This window comes from Podarcis cretensis, assembly GCF_951804945.1.
Source record: "Podarcis cretensis genome assembly, chromosome: 5".
Lineage (NCBI taxonomy): Eukaryota > Metazoa > Chordata > Lepidosauria > Squamata > Lacertidae > Podarcis > Podarcis cretensis.
Window position 1 is genome coordinate 24,176,416 of NC_137174.1, and position 22,761 is coordinate 24,199,176.

Below are 22,761 nucleotides of genomic sequence, written 5' to 3' on the forward strand. Positions count from 1 at the left end.
GTAGATAGGCAGGGAGGTAAACGGCGCTTCCATGCGCTGCTCTGGTTCGCCAGAAGCGGCTTAGTCATGCTGGCCACATGACCCGGAAGCTGTACGCCGGCTCCCTTGGCCAATAAAGCGAGATGAGCGTCGCCACCCCAGAGTCGGCCACGACTGGACCTAATGGTCAGGGGTCCCTTTACCCTTTACCTTACCCAGGGTTCTGAAGAATTCTGAATTATTTATTTTGCAAAGGCTACAGGATGGGAGCAAAATGCAAGAGAAATGGAAGAAATGCCAAAGGTTGAATATTACCTGCTTCACAAATAACAGTAAACCATGGCTTTTAAAACTATGGTTTACCAAACCATGGATTAGTGTTATGTGTGAATTCAGTCCAGCAACTGAACTATGTCTTATTAAATATGTGCAAAAGTCACTCATTATGCAAGGTTTGTAGTTGGCTCCTAAATCTTAGTCAATGTTAACCATAGCTTAGTGTTATAGGCAAGCCCAGACCTCCTCTTTAAATATGTTTAAGGAACTGTCAACCACCCAAAGGCTACATAGCCATGAATGAAAAGAGGCAAAAAATCCAAATCAGCATTTTGGTTAATGTTAACCAAGTTGTAATGTTATGTGTGAACCTATGTATCTCAGAACTACTTTTCATAAAACAGTTGAAAACAGAAGATGGCTTTTTTAATGAGAGTATTCCTGGCTGATAAATTTTCTTTCATTCTCTATAAAGTTGAGAAAGAATTTTCACAGCGCTGGGTCCTTTTTCTTTTTTCTTTTGAAGGGTGCAGAATATTTTATTTGTGTTGGCACATATAATCCATGCAAAGTATATTCACTCACACCTCACAAATCACACATTACAATGAACATCTGAAATAAAAACCTAGGTGTTCAAAACCAAACCCATATGTAAAAGTAAGGTCACTTGTGGTGTCAAATCAATATTTCCATACATTTTTAAAAAGCAAGATGCATAGTGTGATTGCTGCAGAGACCAAATCACAGAGCTGCAAATGCAAATAACTTTCATTTCTTTTACAAAATATCAGCACCTATTACCAGGCCTTCCTATTTAAAATTACGTGACCTAGCAGCAGATGCTATTTTTTAGTTACTGCTGCAGCATCCATGTTACTGAATACAGAGCGAGCTTTGAAATAAATATTTCATCCAAGCTACTGACCGCTGAAGGACCAAACCTGTGCCATTTGCTTGTGTGTATTGGTTTTATTTTTGTAAACTTGATTTTTAGCATGCAGTGGTAAATTACATGAAATGCTTTTCTGAATGTCTATGACTTATGCTACATGTATTGTCCTTGAGGCAAACAGATTAAAAGCCAACTACAAAGGGGTTGCAAATCCAGAAGGTTTGCCATGTGATTCAACAGGATGTGGATTGCACCCAGAAAGTTTTAAATAGATATTGGTGAGTTTCAACTTTAGAAAAAATAAAAGTTATAGTGTTTACTTAAATATCATTTGATATAATTTATCAAATCCCCTAAAATGATTTAATGCAACTTTCACCATTTGGTCATTCACAGGTACAGTATTTGACTTCCAGGAATAAAAGAAGCAAAAATAATCACCCCTCTTGCTAGTGAAACAAAATAAGAACAAAATTATTTTAGTAGGTAATAGTTACAGGTCACAAAGACGGTGAACAGCTGAACCTGCCTAGTGTTTTCCTTCCCTCAGTAGTTACCGTAATTTTCTACTTGACTATAGGCCCTACTCTGTATTACACATGCATATTCTTTTTCTTAAAAAGAGTGGTCTTGGTGGGGCAGATATGTGAGATACTACTTAAAGTTAACTCTTTGATGCTAGATACATTTACTGAGCAGTAAGAGCCGCTGCAGATGTTACTTTCAGGCAGGCATGGCCAAACTTGGCCCTCCAGATGTTTTGGGACTACAACTCCCATCATCCCTATCTAACAGGACCAGTGGTCTGGGATGATGGGAATTGTGGTCCCAAAACATCTGGAGGGCCAAGTTTGGCCATGCCTGCTCAGAGCTTTGCATGTGAGAATTATTTATTTATACCCCACATTTTCCTGTCTTACAGATAAAATAGGAACAAGATAAACGAATAATGAAAATGGCTGACTTGCATGAGTCATGTAACATGGAAAGAAAAAACCCCCGTGGGAGATCTTATCCCCTTATCTGCAATGGTTTTCTAGTCGCAGAAAGGCAGCCGCAATCTCCCATTTGTGCCCTCCTGTATTCTACTACTCATTTGTGCAGAGCAGCTATTTCTGTAGGTAAACTAGTTACAGCAACACCTGCCCTGGCTCTGAGCAGCCACCAGCATCAATGGAACCCTTTTCAAGTTAAACGTGTTTAGGGTCACACTCTACAACTACCACCTAAACATGCAGAGACTTCTGGCAGAGACGTATACAATAGGGTATATAAATAATGGCAGGATTGTGGCAGCAAACAAGGGGGCAAATGCATCTACCACGTAGGAACAGCGGAGCAGGTGAGAGATGCTCACCCTTGTGGTTTTAGTCATCCAAACGTTACTGGAAGAGCATGGGATCCAGTCGCAGGGCAGCAACAGCAATGCTACCCCTGCAACTTAAGAATGGGCCCTAAGTGACAACTGAGTGATTAATGACAGAGTTGTCACAGTGCAGTCAACCCATGATCTATTGTAGGGTTTGTCATTCTGTTGTGAAGCAATAAATGTGGCTCACTGTCTTTTTATTCGTAGAAAGTGCCCGCCAGAGATAATATAAAGTGGAAAAAAGAGCAGTGTGATAATTGAGTCCTATTTGTGCATGGTTGACTTCTCAGATCACAGAAAGTTTCACTGCCACCAACTATTCTAATTGTCTCTGGTTCATAAGATGTAAAGAGAAAACCAGCATGACTCGTATATAATTTTTTTTAAAAAAAGTTTGACTAAAATGCTAGAGATTCTTTTAAAAGAAGAACAATTAACCACACAGTTCTGCAGTCCTTGTTAAAATGACAAGACCAAGAAGAATTAAAGTGCTGTACTTGCATATATTCTGGAGGTCAGATATGCTTATCTATCCAACATAGAGACTGAGTAAAAGGAGCAAAATGTTGCATACAAAAACATTAACCTTGTGGTTTGTCCTCCAGTCTAAGGGAAAGGGGGAAATCAGGGCAGGATCCTGCAAAAGTTGAGCACCTTTAAGTCAAATTGATTTCAACCAGATAGCAAAGCATATGCTAAACCAGGGTTTCCCAAAACTTGGGTCTCCAGCTGTTTTGGGACTACAACTCCCATCATTCCTAGCTAGAAGGGGCTAGTGGTCAGGGATGATGGGAATTGTAGTCCAAAAACAGCTGGAGGCCCAAGTTTGATAACTCTGTGCTGAACATTTTCCTGCAGAAATCAAAAGTGGTCTTAAAAGTGCATTCCATAACTTATTTCTTTTAAAAAGGCATAGTGTTTGAGAGCAAGATAAAGCAGCCCCCCCAATTTTTTGACATCTAGTAAATAATAAAACACTACTTAAAAGGGGGTGCTATTTAAATACTCAATAGTCCAATAGTCAACATCCTTAAAATCAGATGGTTCTTTTCCCTTTTCATGAATGCTAAGTATGTGTTACTATAACCTTCAATTCCAAAGCTATTTACTGGAGGGTACAACACTGGGATGATTTCAAAGTAAATGGCTTCAGATTATGACCATTTTGCGCACTCAGATGTTACTAACACTGACATACTCCTTCCATGCCTAGATCACAGATTAGGATGCTCCTCTGAGTAGACAGTTGCTTGATACTAACTGCTTAAATATCCAAACCTACAGACGGAAGAAATACATGCTGCCAGTCTCAATAATACAAAAGCTACAATAAGTATACTTGTTCAGATATTGTGCATGATTTGTTCAAAAGGCGTTACACTAATACTACTCTAATTTCCAAAAGCTTCGTTTTCTTGCAGCAGCAAACACAATCACACTTCAGAGGTGACGTTATCTAAGAATCTAATCACAGTTAGAACTGAGCATGCAGGTCATTCAGGGCTGCCCTGTGAACGGTATCAGTTTTAGCAGAAATAAGGGTTTGAATTGCCCCTGGCTGCTCTGGACTCCATTGTCCTTTTGGGAGCTGAGATTACACTATCTATTTTCCCTGCACACATAAGATGAGAGGACAAGCAAGAGGAAATGTTTCTCAGCTACACAGAGAAATACAGAGCGGATCCTCTCCAGGCTTTCCTCTTTTGTAGCAGCAGACTGGGGAAAACTGGTTCCCTTGTGATGCTCTGAATGAGGTAATCAGCTAAAACCCTTTAATGCTATATACTCTCTGTTGCTTCTCTTCTCAACAGGAATTATAGTCAACTAGTTTATTTCCTCCCTGCTCGCTTGCTCGCTTCTCCTACCAACCACCCCAACAGACAATTCCCTTCATATATATCCAGAGCCTTGTGGCGACAGCTTCTCTGTAGCTCTATCCCACAGGATTGCTTCATGCATGTGAACACCGTAACAACTTGGGCAAAGCTGACTGCCTGGTTTCCCTTCCCCCTTGCATGATCGCTACCCAAATGCCACTCTTTCTGGTGGGAAGACTCATGCAATGAGCCCTGTACATGTGGTTGCGGTATAGACACGCATGTGTCATGGCCATAGCATCACAGGGAAATGGCTACCATGCAAATTCAGGTATGGGCAAAATAGGCCAGAGCTTACTCCACACTCTATCCCAACTAATATCAGGGCCAATTCAGAGTCATGGAAGCAAGGAAGCTGCTGCCCCAAGGTGGTCTTGTGTCGCTCCAACAATGTGAGGATGAAGGAGATGCATGGGAACCCAGGATGTGGCTTATTTCCATTCAAGTATTCACCAGCTGGGAGGGAGCACAATGCTCATGCAAGGAAAGGACCACATCACTGGTCCCGCCTTCCAGGATTCCTCCATATTCAGTTACCAGGGTGATGTGGAACTGTACATACTAGAAGGAAGACAGTTCCACATCTGTGTGATGAAGTGTGGACATACCCTATGCTGTGTTCTGATTGCAAGCCTTGACCAATGGGGTGTTTTTAGTTAACGCTATGAGGTTCATAAAAGTTATTCTAGAGTCTAAACTGTGTTTGTTTTGTGAGGAGCACTCAGTTGGCCTATTTCTATCGACTATAAAAGTTATGCTACGCCTACTATTTTGACACTTTTGAGTTGTAAAGTAATACTAATAATGGTGTTTTTTTTTAAAGCACTGTTGTGAAGTATAAGCTTTAAGTGTATGGTGCTGAACACACACACACTAGAAGATATTCAGTATTTGTAATTTTATGCAACCGTTTTATAAATGACCCCCCCCATTCATTTTGCTTAAATCTTTGCAGCAATGTTTCACTGTCAAGTTTTGAATATTCATTTCCTTTTTTTAATATGAAATATGTAGGAGAAAGATCTGCACATAGAAAAAGCAGCTGAATTCAATGTCAGAAGGTTCAAAATTCATTACCTCCCCTGACCCCTCCCGTCCCGGTCATGAGAAATCCATAACTATCTATATTTCGTTTGTTGAGCCAACTCCTAAACTTTTCACTTTGCCTTTAGCTTCTAGTTGTTCCTTTAGACATTGATGGCGTGTGCATGCTTCTTGCATAGCGGCTTATCCTTCTTCGAATAAAATGGCTGGCCTTCCAAATTCACATGGCACACCTGAAAATTAAGAATACAGGGATATTACGTGTAATCAAAGAGGGTGAAAGGCAGCATTCAAATTTCACGAGTTCAACAAAATGGCGTGTGAGTCCACCCCTAAGAGAAGAAGAAGAATTTGGACTTGATATCCCGCCTTTCACTTCCCTTAAGACAGGCATGTTCAAAGTTCGCTTTGGGGGCCTAATCCACCCCCTGTGGCAGTTTATTTCCTGGTGTAAAATCCCAATGAAAGGTCAACAACTTTGGGGTATAATTGTAAAAAAAAGGTCAACAACTTCAGTCTTAAAAAAGGTCAACCACTTTGGCCAGCCCTCATGCATGTTCACTTCATCAAATCTGGCCCTCTTTGAAAAAAGTTTGGGCACCTCTGTGAAGGAGTCTCAAAGCAGCTGACAATCTCCTTTTCCCTTCCTCCCCCACAACAAACACTCTGTGAGGTGAGTGAGGCAGAGAGACTTCAGAGAAGTGTGACTGGCCCAAGGTCACCCAGCAGCTGCATGTGGAGGAGCAGCGAAGCGAACCCGGTTCACCAGATAGCGAGTCCACCATTCTTAACCACTACACCAGGCTGGCACTAACCTAGGCAACGAGAGAGAGGTGCACACAAAAATATAGACAGTGGTGGCAGGTCCTTTAGGGTGTATGGGGCACTGCCCCCCCCCCACCTCAGTCTGCCCTCAGGAAGCCCCCATCTGCACCAAGTGAAAAATGCCTTGGAGGTAGAAAACTGGTGCATCAGGAAGAAGACTACCCTAGAACCCTCCTATATAGTGAACCTCCCACCCACTGCAGTCATAATGTTACAGTCCAGAAAGAAACTGAAGTGCCACGAATTTGCTGCATGGGAAGATTAGCAAGAGGAGTACTGCAAAGCCCCAGTATGTTTTGATGCAAGAAACCTACAGCACAAATGAAGCAGGTGTCATGCCAAGTGTGTCCAAGGGCTTCGATGAACTTGTCTCCTGCTTCGACAGGGAAGTCACACCCATGGCATTTGGTGCTGAACAAGGCCACATAGTCTAGAAATGGAAACAAAAAACCAACATTTAGAATGCAAAACAGCTAACTTTCTTCCAGATCTGCTGGGTTTATTGTTGCTTAGAATACATTTTTCAGCCTTGCAAACTTGTTCTGGAATGGCTTATTTCTCTCCTTCTGCCACCTATCCAAAACATCTGAGGGCAAATCCATGTGCAAAGTGTGGGCACAGTTTCAAATGGGAGGGTTGGTGGGGAGAATAGGCACAGTGCCCAGTTATTCCATTCTCTTGGGCAGCCACACTTTTTGCTTGCATGCAGAGGTTTCCGAAAGAACAGAGGGCTGGGGGAGCATAAGACACCGAGCAACACTGTCCGTAAGATTTCCAGGAGCATAAGCTGGGTGTGCAATACCTTTCTCACAGTAGGGCTCTCCATCCTCCATATGGAAGAGGCTATTCCCAAATGGCTTCCTGCAGGCAGCACAGACAAAGCAAGTTGTGTGCCAAGTCTGCCGAAGGGCATGCATCACTTCCTGAAAGGCAAGCAGAGTAGCAGATGTATTGTTCACCACTGAAAGGGCATTCACGGAGAGAGAGACAGATGTGTCAGGCCAGGGCAGTGAAGGATAGGAGGACGATATGTTCTTCCTTAACTGGAGGGAAGAAGCCTTGGGCCAAGTGGAGTGGGGAGGGGGCTAAACCCTTCCCTCCCCAAGTGGCTTTCTCCCGCTCGCTCGCCCAAATGTTTTGCCACAGCTGACACAGATCTGGAATGTCGGCTGGGGGGCAAATCAGCTGGTAGGAAAGGGGTGTGTGTGGATTAAGCATCTCCCACCCACCCAAAACTTCTGTACAACACATCTTCCTAGGCCCTATTTCCCCAGAAAGAGTGAGTGGGCTTTAAGAGCACAAGGTCAATGTGGCCTACAATCTGAGTTTAAAATAATCAAGTTCCTCCCTCCAGGTTCCGGCATCAGCTCAGATGTCTTTTTCAGATGCGAGAATACAAGCTTAGGCTGGCACTTTTTATTTTGGGGAGAAAGCCCCTTAAGCGGATGAGCACAGAACTGCTGTTGCTCCACAGGTGACCATTAAGGTTGGGGCTCCGAGAGGCTATTTATGGAGCCCAGAGCCAATGAGACAAGGTCCTCTGACAGAGACATAATTTTGTATTTCTGGGATGGGCAAGAGATTTCAGTTATGGATCAAGACCCTGAGCAAGCTTTAGAGACCTGCTTTTGGACAGCCGCCATGGAGGACCCCAGTCTCAACTGGAGCCCAGGCCAGTTTCTTACCAACCCCCTGCTCTGCAGGTGGGGAGGGGGAGAGGGGGGATTACTTTGGCATAGCTTGGGGTCCAGCATGGCTGCTTTTCTATCACAATAAAAATAGCCAGGTTAAGTGCACATTTTAGAGAGCGTTTTTAACATTTTATGTGATTTAACAAGAATCCCCCTCCCCTAATGAGTCAGAAATTAAGGACTTAAGCTGTGGATTTAAGGCTGTGTGGAGATAAACTTTTGATCCAAAGCAATGTTTCAAGATAAAGCTGGAAAGCTAAGAGTTTTGGAGTGACGCAGTCAGGAAAAAATGCCGTTCGCCATTTTGTGAGGCATTGTGGGAGCTCTTGGGTCTGGGAGGAGAAAGAGAGAAATAGAGTTGTTTACATATCGTGAATCAACTCCTCAGTGGGACTTAAGAGCGACAAATGCCAAAATTTACGATGGATAAGGTGATGTTATCTACGAAGGAGATATATGGAAACCATCTGGACTTAGTGGAGGAACGGGAAATCCACACAGGATTATTACACTTGCTATCGGCTTAAGGAGACTAACAGAAGAGATCGTAAAGGAAAAAGAGAAATTATACGAACAAGATATGATGTGGCAACACCAAGATAAGACTGGATAGAATTACGAAATTTGTTTGGACTGATTGGGACTGATTTGGACATTAACGCAGTAATAAGAAGATGATCTGAATTCCCCTTTGGATCTTGAAGTATGGGTTCCCCCAACAAAATTTAAAAATTTGGCTTTGTAATTTGGAATTTATATGATGTGATTTAATTTGATGTGATTGGCCAGTTAATAAAAATTATTTAAAAAAAAAAAAATAGAGAGCGTTTTTAACAAATGAGAGAGAAAAGGGAGAGAGAGGGAGAGAGAGAGAGAGAGAGAGAGAGAGAGAGAGAGAACACAGAGTAATTTATGCACCACTCTGGCCACAGCTAATTACATGTCAGGCAATTGTTTAAATGTGCAGGTGGTGCTATAGGAAATGCTTCCTCTTTTCAGCTTTTTAATTCATACTTACACAGATATTATGCAATTTGATCTAATGCTCTGCCCTTTGCGCCTAGCGCCGACAGCCCACCATCATTTAGGTCAGTAGCATGTCTCATTAGTGAGTCACTGTTAGCAAGTTTAATTAACTTTAATGAATGCGTTGCAAAACAACCCAGTAAATGAGCTTAGATTAAGTTATGGAGTTCACAGCAAACAAAATTCAGCTTGCGAACAGAGGCATGTTTGCTTACTGGCTTAAAGAAAAACCTATCAGTCATGGGCAGCCTGCGCTACTCACAACCTGATCAGAAACTGAACCAAATGGAAGCCAAGACAGCACCCTCAGGTTGGCAGGCCCAGAAACTGCCTGACCTCTGGTGCTGCCAAGGTCACAATTCATCCTTTTTCGATTGCTACTTTGCGGGCCTAACTCTGCCAGAACTCTGCCACACGTCTTCTGCTGGCATTTGGCTGTGCTTGCTTGCAGACTTACCCCCATGATCTTGGTGTGGCATCTGGCACAGGTAGGGGCAAAGAATTGCTCATAGCAACGCTCACAGTACACACTGTTCTGCTCCTCAACAAAGCCGACGTCAGCCAGGGATGCCTTGCAGTATGCGCAGTAAAATTCCTCAGGGTGCCAAGAACGACCCATGGCTACCAGGAAAGGACCCCTGTAAATCGCAGGACAGAAACATTCAAAGGTTGCAAATGCGAAGGACAGATCTATATAACAACCTTGCATTGCTTTTCTATCATTTTATTTGCTCTGGCTTTCCCCACTGAATCCTGGGAAATGACGGTTTGATGGGGGTCCTGAAAAACCGCCTCCCAGAGGGGAAGTTGTGTCAGTCTGTTGCAACAAAAAGAGTCTTCTTGCACCTTAAAGGCTAATATATTTATTATGGCATAAGTTTCAGCAAAGTACAAGACTTCTGTTTGGTGGTCTGGCTCTAGGGGCACCAACGGAAGGAAGAGTATCTACACACATGGAGATTGCACTACTTTTCCATTCTCTCGAAAAAGTCAGACTTCCTGCAACCTAAGAAAAGACAGAAGAACCACAGGGAAAACGCAGGACGACAATGACTGGGTGATGGTGCCGTGTAGGTAAAGGTAAAGGGGCTTGCAGTGCTCATCTCGCTTTATTGGCTTCCGGGTCATGTGGCCAGCATGACAAAGCTGCTTCTGGAGAACCAGAGCAGTGAACGGAAACCTTCCCTCTGGAGCGGTACCTATTTATCTACTTGCACTTGTGTGCTTTCGAACTGCTAGGTTGGCAGGAGCAGGGACCGAGCAATGGGAGCTCACCCCGTCGCAGGGATTTGAACCGCTGACCTTCTGATCGGCAAGTCCTAGGCTCTGTGGTTTAATCCACAGCGCCACCCATGTCGGCGATGGTGCCATGTAGATGCCCCTTAAAAAGTGAGTGAACGCATGGCGGTTTCACGCTAGATACTTGGAGCAGGAAAACCCTAAGGCACCACAACAGCCTTTGCTCAGAATTGTCTGTTAAAATATTGCAAACATCTCTCCCAAACTACGATTCATAAAAGCCATTGCAAAGAAGGGATCACTTCTAAGTTCAAATCTGTAACGTAGAAATGCCCCAAGCTGAAAAATCTGAATGACGCTGACCTAGTGTTGCTATCAGGAGAATTAGATAACGTAGGCATAATTAAATATGCTGTTTCTTTATATTCAGCCTCGGATAAGAACAGTTTGTACTCTCAACCAGATAAGTAGAAATGACACCTTGCGACATAATTCAAGTGCCCTGCATATGCTTCCACTGTCGTTAGTGATTCTTATGTGCATATAAGTACCTAGTTTTGAATGCATACCAGCTCTGAAGAGCACATAAGAATAGGGCAGATGGTGATATATTCCTACTGAGTATAGACAATGCATAGATAGTCTTATTTCCCTAAAGCGCTAATAATAATTGTTTGGTTCTCTACCATGCTGGCAGGCTGCTAGATACAAAAGCCTGGGAGAAATTCTACTCCAGTATGGCCTATACCAGGGGTCAGCAAACTTTTTTAGCAGGGGGCCGGCCCACTGTCCCTCAGATCTTGGGGGGGGGGCGGACTATATTGGGGGGGAGGGGGGAGAACAAATTCCTATGTCCCACAAATAACCCAGAGATACATTTTAAATAAAAGGACACATTCTACTCATGTAAAAACACACTGATTCCTGGACCATCTGCGGGCCGGATTTAGAAGGTGATTGGGCCAGATCCGGCCCCCGGGCCTTAGTTTACCTACCCATGGCCTATACGAATTATTATTATTATTATTTCAATGGCTTCAGCGTGGTCTCCTTTGCAAGGTAAGGAGACTAGTAGCAGCAGCAGCAGCAGCAGCAGCATGAGAAAGGTGATCAATTCCATAGATCACCTTAACAGAGAGTATGTTGCCTGCCTTGTGCATAGAGCTTAGCTTTGGGCAAAATCCAATCAAAATCCCATTGCAACAGTGTGCCCCAAGGCCAAATTTAATCAGAGTGACTAACACCAATTGCCTCTGCAGAAGACAATCTTATCAGGGTGGGGAGCATCCTGACCATAAATGCAGAGTGAAAAGAGGCATAGGAAATTAAAGGCTGTCTAGGAAGGAAGGACACCTTCCCCCAAAAGGTCTAAAAACTGGGCTTCTAAGACCACTCCCAGTTTCCTTTGTGTGGTACTTGCTGCTGGGTCACTTTGCTGCTGAAAATCCCTCCTGCTGACAGCCAGAATCCAGGGTCTGACTCCATCATCTTCCCCTGCTTTTCCTTCACAGCCTCTGGTGTTTGCAACTCTGGGTCCCTGCTTGCTGCTAAGGGTTCAGAAGTCCTTTTCAGGGCTCTCCTTCGGGGTTGTCCACACGCCCCCTTGTCCCATGCCTATAAAGCATGTTCCTGAACGGTTTTCTGCTTGTGTTGTGCTTTCTAGGCATAGGTGCAAGCAGTTTTGCCTTTGCCCCACTGCTATACCCAAGGAAACCTCCTATTTAGTGCTAAATCGGAGCAGACATCATTCTGGAGAAAACCTGATTGAGGCTTGCTCTGATTCAACAGTAAATAGCGGGTTTTCCTGGGGGGGGGGGAGGAAGTGTGGAGGAGCCCTCTGTTTCTGCTCCTCCAGGGTCCTGCTTGCTGAAGCAGAGATCCTTGTTCAAAAGTCCTTTTCAAGGCTGCTTTCCTTCTTCATCCTTCAGTGCACCCCAGTTTTGCTGCTCATCAGGGTGGGAAAGCTAGCTTTATACAGTTGTACCTCGGAAGTCAAAAGGAATCCATTCCAGAAGTCCGTTTGATTTCCAAAATGTTTAGAAACCAAGGCGCAGCTTGCGACTGGCTGCAGGAAGCTCCAATCGGAAGCCACGTCGGACATTCAGGTTCCAAAGAATGTTCGCAAACGGAACACTCACTTCCGGGTTTGCAGCGTTTGGGAGCCAAAACATCTGACTCACAAGGCATTTGACTTCCGAGGTACAACTGTGCTGTCTTCCGGAGATCCTTCTACTACAGATTGTAGCTGCCACACCGGCTCCATCTTCGTATCTCTACATGACTGTGTGTCCGACAAGTATTTTAGCCCTTCCTTAAGTCAGCCTTCCACAAAGCTTGTGCTGGCTGCACGTGGCCAAGGCCCAGTTTGTGAGTCCAGGGAGAAATAGCAGTGTGTCAGCAGCAGCAGCAGCAACAACACATCTTTCCTCCTGTCTTAAGGGCCAAAGCCCTGCTCAACCTCACAGGAATCCTGGCCCACTGGTCTCAATTGCTCTGCGATGTGATGCTTTCCCATTCCCCCTCCCTCAGAAGAGTCCCACTGGCATACCTGATGATGCTATTACAGTGTCCGCACAGTGGAGTCCGGCTGCTGGCTGGGAAACGCTCAGCCCTCTGAATCGTTCCCCGGGCAACTGCCGGAGCCTGGGAAGAGGCCGGGATGGAAGGAGGCGGGTATGTGGGGGCCGAGGCTGGCGGGGGTGGCACCGGAGCCCCCCGTGGCAGGATATGCTTGGTGACAGTGGTGGTGCTTTTCCCCGGAGCAAACTTCTGGGAGAAGGAGTCGTCCATGATCCAGGGAGGACGGCTTGAAGGCTCCGCTTGGCTTGGAGCTTGGGTGTGTACAGGCACTGGGGCTGGCGCCGGAGCTGCTGTTAAGGAAAGGAAACAGTGTTCATTCAGCTGCCTTTATTTTCACTATTGCAAGCCGCAGTATTGACCAGAACCTCCTTCAAGCCACAACGGCCTCAGGTGACCTCAACTGCCGCCCAGCCCATTATCACAAATCAAGTGCTGCGTAGCTGATCCAAGGATATCAGATAAGCCCCTGTCTCTGGAGCCAAGTCAACGATAAAAGCCACTGCCAAGTCTCGGTTTGGCCATGATTATCAAGGTCACCTACACTAACATAGCAGCAGCAGCAGCAGCAGCAGCAAGGTTTTATTCAGGGAGGATGGAGGGAGTAAATACATCCAGTGCATTTGGATAAAGGCAGCATGCGACTGATATATATGCAAAACCTGAAGGACTTTTCTTATCTGCTGCAGCAAAATATGGAAAGTCCTTGGGTTGTGGTGGCCTATGGTGCAGTCAGAAGTTAAGACCCACTGTTTCAAGGGGGCTTAATTCAGGTAGGTGGGCAAATGTGTGTGCATGGATGTATATCGTTGGAGACTGGTTAGGGTGAATGCGGAACCTCAGCCAGCCCCCGCCTTCCTGGGTCCTTATTTACATCCAGTCTAGAGTATGGCACTGGCTGTTTTGCTTCCTCCTCCTCCTCCTCCTCCTCAAGTCTCAATGTTCTCATTATATAACTAGGTAGGGAGGAGGATGGGGGCAAAAGCTTGGATCTGCCTGGCATTGGCTCTGGCGCCACCTACTGGTGGTCTCCCTGTCTTCCACACAACCAGTTCCAATAGGTGCCATCCAGCACTGTAAAAAAACACACCAAAAAACAACAACACCTTGGCCAACTGTAACTGAAAAAGGGTGCCAGACATGGGCATAGCCAGGAGTTTTGTTGGGGGGGCAGGCTTTTGTTAGGGGGGCAGAACCTCAGATTTGTATTTATTTTTACTGGTTTTTTGGGGGGCAGCAGTCTCCCCCGTCTCTCCCCCCCTTGGTTATGCGCATGGTGCCAGCAGCTTTATTCCAATTTGATTCCTCTGAACCGGGCAGAAGCTTTGTGTTCCTGTGCAACCAACAAAACAGCAACTTTTTTCTTCCTCCAGAAAGAAACGTGTCTGGGCAAATTCCCCAGAAAGACAGGCTTGCAACTCATGCATTGCACTGCATAGTTCTTTTGAATGGAGGACAGCTGCAGGGACTCCCCATTCCCCCCCAACCAGGAATGGAAAGTATTTTTGTCTCCATCATAACGCTGTTTCCTGACTCTTACCCCCTCCCCTTAACGTCCCTCTCTACTTCTATTAAAGGCCTTGGGGCTCGCCTTTCTTCCTGAAATGCACTGCCTCCAACCCGACCTCTCTGCTCCCCCCTCCCCCCATTTGTTGCTGGTTCCCTTCCAAGACTGCTCACTTTTCCAAAGTGTGAGCTTGATCTGATCTGCTGGCCACAGCTAAATTCCCTAGTACTTCTTGATGCACAGCTGTGGTATTGTTTGGTGGCTTCCTGACCTCTCCCCTCCCTCCCTCCTACATACATACATACACCCATGCACACGGATCCATAGGGTCCCTCCTGAAATCCAGCTGCCTTTTGAGAATGCCCCCATTGTGCTGGGCTCTAATATTTTGCTCCGCCTTAGGTATAATGCCTCCATTCACAAACAGCTGTAATGCCCAGGGCGTAAAATAGGCAGCAGCAATTAACCCTTTGCAGGCACCAAGGAATCAGGATCTCTTCCTCCCTTCCACTCCATAAAAACATAGGAAGCTGCCTTAAACCGAGTCAGCCCTTGGATCCCTTGGATCCCTTGGATCCGTCTGCAACTAAGGGAACTAGCAGAGGCCCTGAAGGGTTTTGGACAAAGGGCTCTGCCAGCCTTACCTGGTGCAGACATTCTATGAATGAACCCTTCCCCCATCTATTGATTAGCCATGCTTTCATTCTCCTTGCACTCTTGCCAGATAGGCATGTGTTTTTATGGGGTGCATCTAACTATGGCCACAGCAGTTCAGCTGCGTTCTGATAACTCACTCCTGGCTGTGCAAATCAAGAGAGCTCAGCTATAGGATCAGCAGATGCCTGTGATGTTGTTTCTTACGGGAGATGCTGGTTGGGGTCATTGTTTCCAAATGCCCAGTGGTCCCTGGGAAGCTCACAAGGCAGGGCAGTGACAGCTCTCCGCTGTTGGTGTCCCTGGCACCTGGTAGGCTGCCCCTGAACATGGATGTTCTATTTCCAGCTCTACCTGTCTTTCATATCAGAACCAGTGAAGGTGGTGAAGGTCCTGTGTGAGTGTCTGGAGGCGGTTAGACGATGGATGGCAGATAACAGATTGAGGTTGAATCCTGACAAGACAGAAGTACTGTTTTTGGGGGACAGGAGACGGGCAGGTGTGGAAGACTCCCTGGTCCTGAATGGGGTAACTGTGCCCTTGAAGGACCAGGTGCGCAGCCTGGGAGTCATTCTGGACTCACAGCTGTCCATGGAGGCACAGGTCAATTCTGTGTCCAGGGCAGCTGTTTATCAGCTCCATCTGGTACGCAGGCTGAGACCCTAACTGCCCAGAGACTGTCTCACCAGAGTGGTGCATGCTCTGGTTATCTCTCGCTTGGACTACTGCAATGCTCTCTATGTGGGGCTACCTTTGAAGGTGACCCAGAAACTACAATTAATCCAGAATGTGGCAACTAGACTGGTGACTGGGAGCGGCCACCGAGACCATATAACACTGGACTTGAAAGACCTACACTGGCTCCCAGTATGTTTCCGAGCACAATTCAAAGTCTTTGTGCTGACCTAAACGGCCTCGGTCCAGTATACCTGAAAAAGCATCTCCACCTTCATCGTTCTGCCCAGAGACTGAGGTCCAGCACCGAGGGCCTTCTGGCGGTTCCCTCGCTGCGAGAAGCCAAGTTACAGGGAACCAGGCAGAGGGCCTTCTTGGTAGTGGTGCTCGCCCTGTGGAACGCCCTCCCACCAGATGTCAAAGAGAAAAATAACTAACAAACTCTTAGAAGACATCTAAAGGCAGCCCTGTTTAGGGAAGCTTTTAATGTTTAATAGACTATTGTATTTTAGTGTTTTGTTGGAAGCCGCCCAGAATGGCTGGGGGGGCCCAGCTAGATGGGCGGGGTATAAATAATAATAATAATATTATATTATTATTATTATTATTATTATTATTATTATTTCACTGTCATGGGTAATAGCTGTTGAGATGGACCTATGCTTTGAGAGAATGTGTCTAATCCTTTTCTAACACCTTCTAACCCAGGCACCAGGCTTGATTTCAAAAGCTGCCTTCTGATGATCAGCTTGGACCTCTGGCAAGAGCCACCTGTCCTCTTCTGTGGCAGCCTGCTGAGCTGGGGTGGGGAGGGAGAAGGGGTGTAGCGGGCAGGGAGGAGAGAGAGAAAAAGAAAAAGAAGGGTTTGTGTGTGTGAGAGAGAGTCAGAATGGGGGTTTTATTAGGAGGGAGAAGGGTGTGAATGTGTGAGTAAGTGAAAGAAAGAGAAAGAGGAAGGGAGGAAGGAAAGAAAGAAGGAAAGATGACAGTGCCCACTTTTTGCTACAGCATTGCTCCCTGCTCAGGTCTGCACCCCTCCCAATGGAATAGCCCAGAGGGAACACAGCCCTTAAGAGAGAGAGAAAAAAAAAGACTGCTAAATTCTAATACAGTCAGTGGTATCAACAACACAGAGCATGTTTCTTAACTTGAGAGCTAAAGGTATAGTGTGTAGACAGCTTTCAAGTACATTCAGAAAACGTTCTTTTCCTCAGAGAATTCTGGGCACTGCCGGTTGTTAAGGGCTGCTGGGAGCTGTAACTGTGTGTGGAGGGGAGTAAACTACAATGCCCAGAATTCTTTGAGGGAAGCTGTGTGTTTTGTATGTGCTTTAAAGGCACAGTGTGTACATGTGCCAAGTCCGATTCTTGCTCTGTCAATAACAAGCTTGTTTTAGATAAGCATTCTTGACGGGCACCCAATAAAATCTTGTCTCACACTCTGTTCTTCCTTCTCGCCCATATTTTAAAAACAAAAACCCCTTCTGTTTGGTTTCCCCTCCCCATTTCTCCAGCAGCAACTACAAATATCCTTGCTTCACAAGCAGGCACCCTCCACCTTAGCTCCAGGCTTCATCTTTTTCATGCGGCAAAGGTAAACAGAGTTTAAAGATATCTGAATCAAATCCCCTGCCCGCCTGCCCCCCATCACAATCACCCTAAGCCCCAGGGCCCTGCTATTTCTGTCTCATGGTATTTATTAAGTCAGTAAAAATTAGAGGGCGATATTTCATCTCTAATTGCCAAGTTCAAAAGCCTCCCACCTCCACGCTCTGTAATTAAACAATGTGATTTTCTTGAGTTGGTAGCGTTCCTGGTTTCCCCTCCCTCCCTGCCATCACCTCCAAGAATCAGTGCTCACTCATTTGAACATGAAATCATACCTATATCTCATTGTGTCATTTATATATACACCACAGTGTGGATCCCCTATTCAACGTCGGGGGTGGAGGAAGGAGCAGGATCATGGCAGCAGCCCCTGCTCTCCACCCGTGTGTGTTCATTTCAGAGGTGTGCACACAAAGGGTTCCCTTTCCACAACCACAAACCCTGAAAAAGAAAATCAGGTTTCTGGATCCTGTGAAAACAGCTCTACGTGCATGCAGTGTGTGTGTGTGTGTGTGTGAAGGTTCTCCCTTGGCCTGTGTACATGCTATTCCTTTAGAGCTCATTTGAAACACATAATTTCCTTCAGATTCTGGGCACTGGAGTTTACTTTTCACAATTACATTTCCTAGCAACACTTAAACAAACTATGGAGTCCAGAATTCTCTGAGGGAAAGAATGTACTTTGAAAGTAAAATGCAGACCCTCCAAGCACACCTATTTTCCAGGGACAGTCCTGGATTTACAGAAGCCATCGTGGTTTCTGATTTGATCCTGGAATGTCCCGCTTTTCCTTAGGATGACCCTGTTTTCACTGGAGATATGTTGGAGGGTATGGAGTTATGCAACCCCCAAGTCAAGGGAAGGTTTTCTAAAAAGATGTTTAATGTTTTATTATGTTTTTATATAATTTGGAAGCCTCCCAGAGTGGCCGGGGCAACCCAGTCAGATGGGCGGGATATAAATAAAATTATTATTATTATTATTATTATTATTATTATTATTATTGAAGAGAACGTCCCTATTTTCATCAGAGAAATGTTGGAGGGTATGAGAATGTGCACACAGATATATTTAATTTTTTTTAAAAAATGAATGTATTTTAAATGGGGTGAGGGGTGGGACTATCTAAATGGCACTCCTAGTGCGGGAGAGAGAGCCCAACTTTCAGGCCTAGTCTTGACAAACTTTGGTCATCTGAGTAACTATGCCAGGGGGAGAAGAGATGGCCTCATCACATCTATCCACATCCTAAGAAAAGGGTTGCCACCTGTCCTCTTTTTCCAGGACACGTCCTGGAAGTTTTCACGGGTATGTAAAATGAGAGTCGTCATAGCGATCAACAGTTAAAAGTAGAAGTCGGCAAATGGGTCCTCTTTTTTTGCTCTTCAAAATATGGCAACCCCAACTAATGCATTTTATGTGGCGTACAGTGGTACCTCGGGTTACATACGTTTCAGGTTACATACGCTTGAGGTTACAGACTCCGCTAACCCAGAAATAGTGCTTCAGGTTTCTGCTGCTCCAGAGAAGCGGACACAGAGCAATGGATCCAAACTACAAGAAAGAAGATTCCACCTAAACATTAGGAAGAACTTCCTGACAGTAAGAGCTGTTCGACAGTGGAATTTGCTGCCAAGGAGTGTGGTGGAGTCTCCTTCTTTGGAGGTCTTTAAGCAGAGGCTTGACAACCATATGTCAGGAGTGCTCTGATGGTGTTTCCTGCTTGGCAGGGGGTTGGACTTGATGGCCTTGTGGTCTCTTCCAACTCTATGATTCTAGGTTAAGAATTTTGCTTCAGGATGAGAACAGAAATTGTGCTCTGGTGGCGCGGCGGCAGCGGGAAGCCCCATTAGCTAAAGTGGTGCTTCAGGTTAAGAACAGTTTCAGGTTAAGTACGGACCTCCGGAACGGATTAAGTACTTAATCCGAGGTACCACTGTATTTTCAAACTCCAAACTAGCCCCACCCACTCAGGCTGGACATTAAACCAGAAGTGTTATGAAAGGCTTCCTGGGTCAGCTGGCCTCTTGCCTGCGCTACAAGCTCTTCCTTGCTCATGTGTGCTTTTTTGTATTCATTGGTTCACCTCTGACTGCCGCCACTGCCTCAGCCTTGACAAACCATCACACTGTGGAGCAGACTGCCAGATTCCGTGCAGAAGCTCCTGGTTTCTGGTTAATGTTTTAACTTGGAGAATAGTGTTGCTATTGACTATGACAAATGCCTTTGTTCTCTGAGCATTCCAAGGCCCAGCAGCCTAAACTTTGCTACACAAGGACCTGTAAGGAACACATTCCTGTATGAAGTGCTCTTGCATAGCAAAGCTTCCTTTAGAGTTAGACCCATTCCACTTAGCTGCATCTCTATCTTTATCTATCTATCTATCTATCTATCTATCTATCTATCTATCTATCATCTATCTATCTATCATCTATCCTTGAAGAAGGATCTCCTACATTCTGATTATACATTGCAACCCCTCAGCAAGTTTAGTCAGAAGTAAGCCAACTGTGTTCAGTAGGACTTACTCACAGGTAAGTGGATTTTTTGGCTTAAATATTTTTCTTTTCTTTTATCCACTCCCAGGTAAGTTTGCTGAGAACTGCAAAACAGGGTGGGTGGTTTTTCTTTTCTTTCTTTACACATCTAATTTACTTTCAAATTCTCTCAAAGCAGTTCAGACATGGGGGGACTTGGATGGTACTGTCCTCTCACACATAACGGCAGCGTCTCAGAGTGCCCACGAGAGGTGGTGTTGGTGCAGAGCTGCTTAATTTCAAGTGCCCTCATGTCAAAATTTCCCCCCATTCAGAAAAGTCAGTTTGGTTTATACATGTGACAGGACGGCTGGAACGGATTACATTAGGTCTGCAGGTGAGGGAATGCCATTTTTAATGCTCCCCCTTGTAAGGAAAAATACCCTATAAATAAAAAGCTAGCAAGTAAGCAAGCAAGCAAGCGAGAAAGGTTGTAGCCCAACATGATCCTGACTCTCCTAGCTTCCTGCTTTCAGTGAGGTTTTAAAAATAAATAGGTAAGAGAGCCCTTTAAAATATGATCCCCACCTAGGGCCTTAAGTGAGGTCATCCTATCCTATTATTATTATTATTATTATTATTATTATTATTATTATTTCAGTTTCTAGCGCACCCTCTTTTGATTCACAACCCTAAGGCAGGTTAAAGCACAGTATATTAACAACAATAAAAACACAGTAAGTTAAATGTAACTGCTGAAACACTAAAATTCTAACTCTCTTGTTACAGGCCCTCCAACTGTCCCATTTTTACGGGTACATCCTGGAATTACAGAAGCCACCCTCGCTTCTGATTCAATCCCAGAGTGTCCTGCCATGTCAGCCAAGGGGGGACCAAAAGAGTGCGGAACCAAAATACGTGTGCTTTGGCTCCACACCTTGCCGCTGCTGGCCAGTGCACACGGACAAGGAGGGCCGCTGCTTCCTGAAATAGAGTGCCACTGCCAGAAGTACGCCGCTGTCGCCCTCCTCATGTGTTTGTGGCCACAGTGGCGGGTGTGCGGCAGTGTGGGGTGCTGTGCAGTGGCGGGGCATGCACACACTTGAGTTGGCAAGGCAGTGGGCGGGTAAGCTTCGGCAGTGGATTTTGGGGGGTGCAAGGATGCGAGCGGTGCGGTGGCAAAGGGCAAGTCGGGGTGTGTGTGTCCCAATTTCTTCTTCAGAAATGTTGGAGTGTATGCTATTAACAAGACAGACAATAAGGGGGAGGGGGAACACAAGCTCATTTCAAAATGACTCCAGAGTTATTTTTGTTTTAAGTATCCATTTCAGCCTGGCCAGAAATACGCATAGCTACCCACGGAACGAGACCGCCTGCACATCTGCAACCGGAGCCCGTTCAGACAAGTGCAAAGGCTTATGGGATCCTCCCTTCCTTTTCCTGGCAGCTTCTCACACTGTATTGCAAGTAGCTTCTCAAATTCTCCCAAGAAGCTGCTTGCAATACAGAGGAGTTGCTTGTCTTTCCTGACAGCGACCCACCTCCGGGGAAAGGGCTGAAAGGGACTGTCACCTCTTTCTGACAGCATGTCAGGCCCACTCCTGACATCTGAATCTGCTCCAGTCCTACTGCCTGGGAGCTGAAATAGCAGTCAGTCCGTAGATTGCTCAGCGCTCTGACAAAACTAGAAAAAGAACTAGGGCATCCTGCCACCTTGTGACTGGATTCGGAAACGGCAACCTGCAATCCTACGACAGATTTCTGAAAAAGTGATTAGGTTCCCAAAAGCACGCTGAGGGTGTCTTGTTTTATTTTAAAGTAAACCAAAGGACATCAAACGATTGCTAAGCTATGTAAGAATTCTTACTGGCAACACGATACCACCAAGGAGCCACAGCAATCATTTGAAGTGAAGCATAAGAGCATTTATATTTCAAGGCAGATTTTCAGCTGTTGCCTGTAAAGCTGCTATTTTTATGTTATTTTCACGTCCCCCCTCTTCCTTTCAAGGAGCTCAAGGTGGCCTTCACAGTTCTCCCCTTCCCCATTTTATCCTCACCATGACCATGTGAGGTAGGTTATACTACTATAGGGTTACCAGACGTCCCCGGTTCCTGGATCCAGTCCCTGGATTTGCAAATCTGTCCCTGGGAAACGTGGCAGTGGCAGCCTTAGCAGCCCAGAGCCAGCCTGGTAGTGCAGTTGGCTCTGGCTGGCTTCAGGAGCTGCCTGCTGCCGTGGCGCCCGCCATTTCCCCTGCACTACGGCAGCAAGCAGCTCCTGAAGCCAGCCAGAGCCAACTGCACTACCAGGCTGGCCTCTCCTGGGCAAGAGCCACCCGTCCGTGACTCCCCTGATCTGTGAAAACAAAGGGGGAAGGAAATCGGGGAGGGCTCAGGAGTCATGGGCAGGCGGCGCACGGTTGCCCAGTTTGTAAAAAAACTCTGCGCATTTATGTTTCACAGGGTGCGAAAGAAGGGCTTTGCACCTTTATACAATATGCATGTGTGCTTGGGCCCAGGGTCTTTTGCCTCACCATCCAACACTACTGACTCCCTGTTGCTACTCAGTTTCAAAAAAAAAGTGTCTCTGGATTAATTGAAAAAAATCTGGTAACCATATACTACTAGAACGTGACTGACTCATGTTTGCACAGTTTGCATTGTGGTGGAGTGGGATTTGAGCTTGGGTCTCCCCACAGTCCAACACTCTAATCACTGGCTGTCTCTATTAGTGGAACGGATGTCCTGTAGGCACAAAAATGGGAGGGCGGGGGTGAAGGACTAGGCAGCCTTTCTCAACCTTGGGTCCTCAGATGTTCTTGAACTACAACTCCCATCATCCCTGACCACTGGTCATGCCGGCTAGGTATGATGGGAGTTGTAGTGCAAGAACATATGGGGACCCAAGGTTGAGAAAGGCTGGACTAGAGGGATATGGGCAAGACAACCCAGGATGTGAAGAAACTCCTCCCAACCCTGTCAGCAGGGCAAGGCAAGGCAACAGCAACATTCCCTGGCTGTTCTTTCTGAGCTCCTGATAA

At 45.7% G+C, this 22,761-nt stretch overlaps 1 protein-coding gene across 17 annotated transcripts in view; it reads right to left on the reverse strand.

The window, feature by feature from the left end:
• Positions 1-760: 760 nt before the first annotated feature.
• LDB3 (LIM domain binding 3) overlaps positions 761-22,761 on the reverse strand; it is a 150,176-nt gene continuing 128,175 nt past the window's right edge. For 16 of the 17 annotated variants that reach the window (XM_079975642.1, XM_079975640.1, XM_079975637.1 and 13 more), the window contains 5 exons: positions 12,770-13,091; positions 9,440-9,620; positions 7,068-7,188; positions 6,580-6,695; positions 761-5,673 (listed from right to left, as the gene is read on the reverse strand). In XM_079975642.1, coding sequence (XP_079831768.1) covers positions 5,584-5,673; positions 6,580-6,695; positions 7,068-7,188; positions 9,440-9,620; positions 12,770-13,091 — 830 coding nt within the window. In that variant the 3' untranslated portion in view covers positions 761-5,583. The remainder of the gene's footprint in view (positions 5,674-6,579; positions 6,696-7,067; positions 7,189-9,439; positions 9,621-12,769; positions 13,092-22,761) is intronic. The other variant, XM_079975643.1, reaches the window with a different exon arrangement.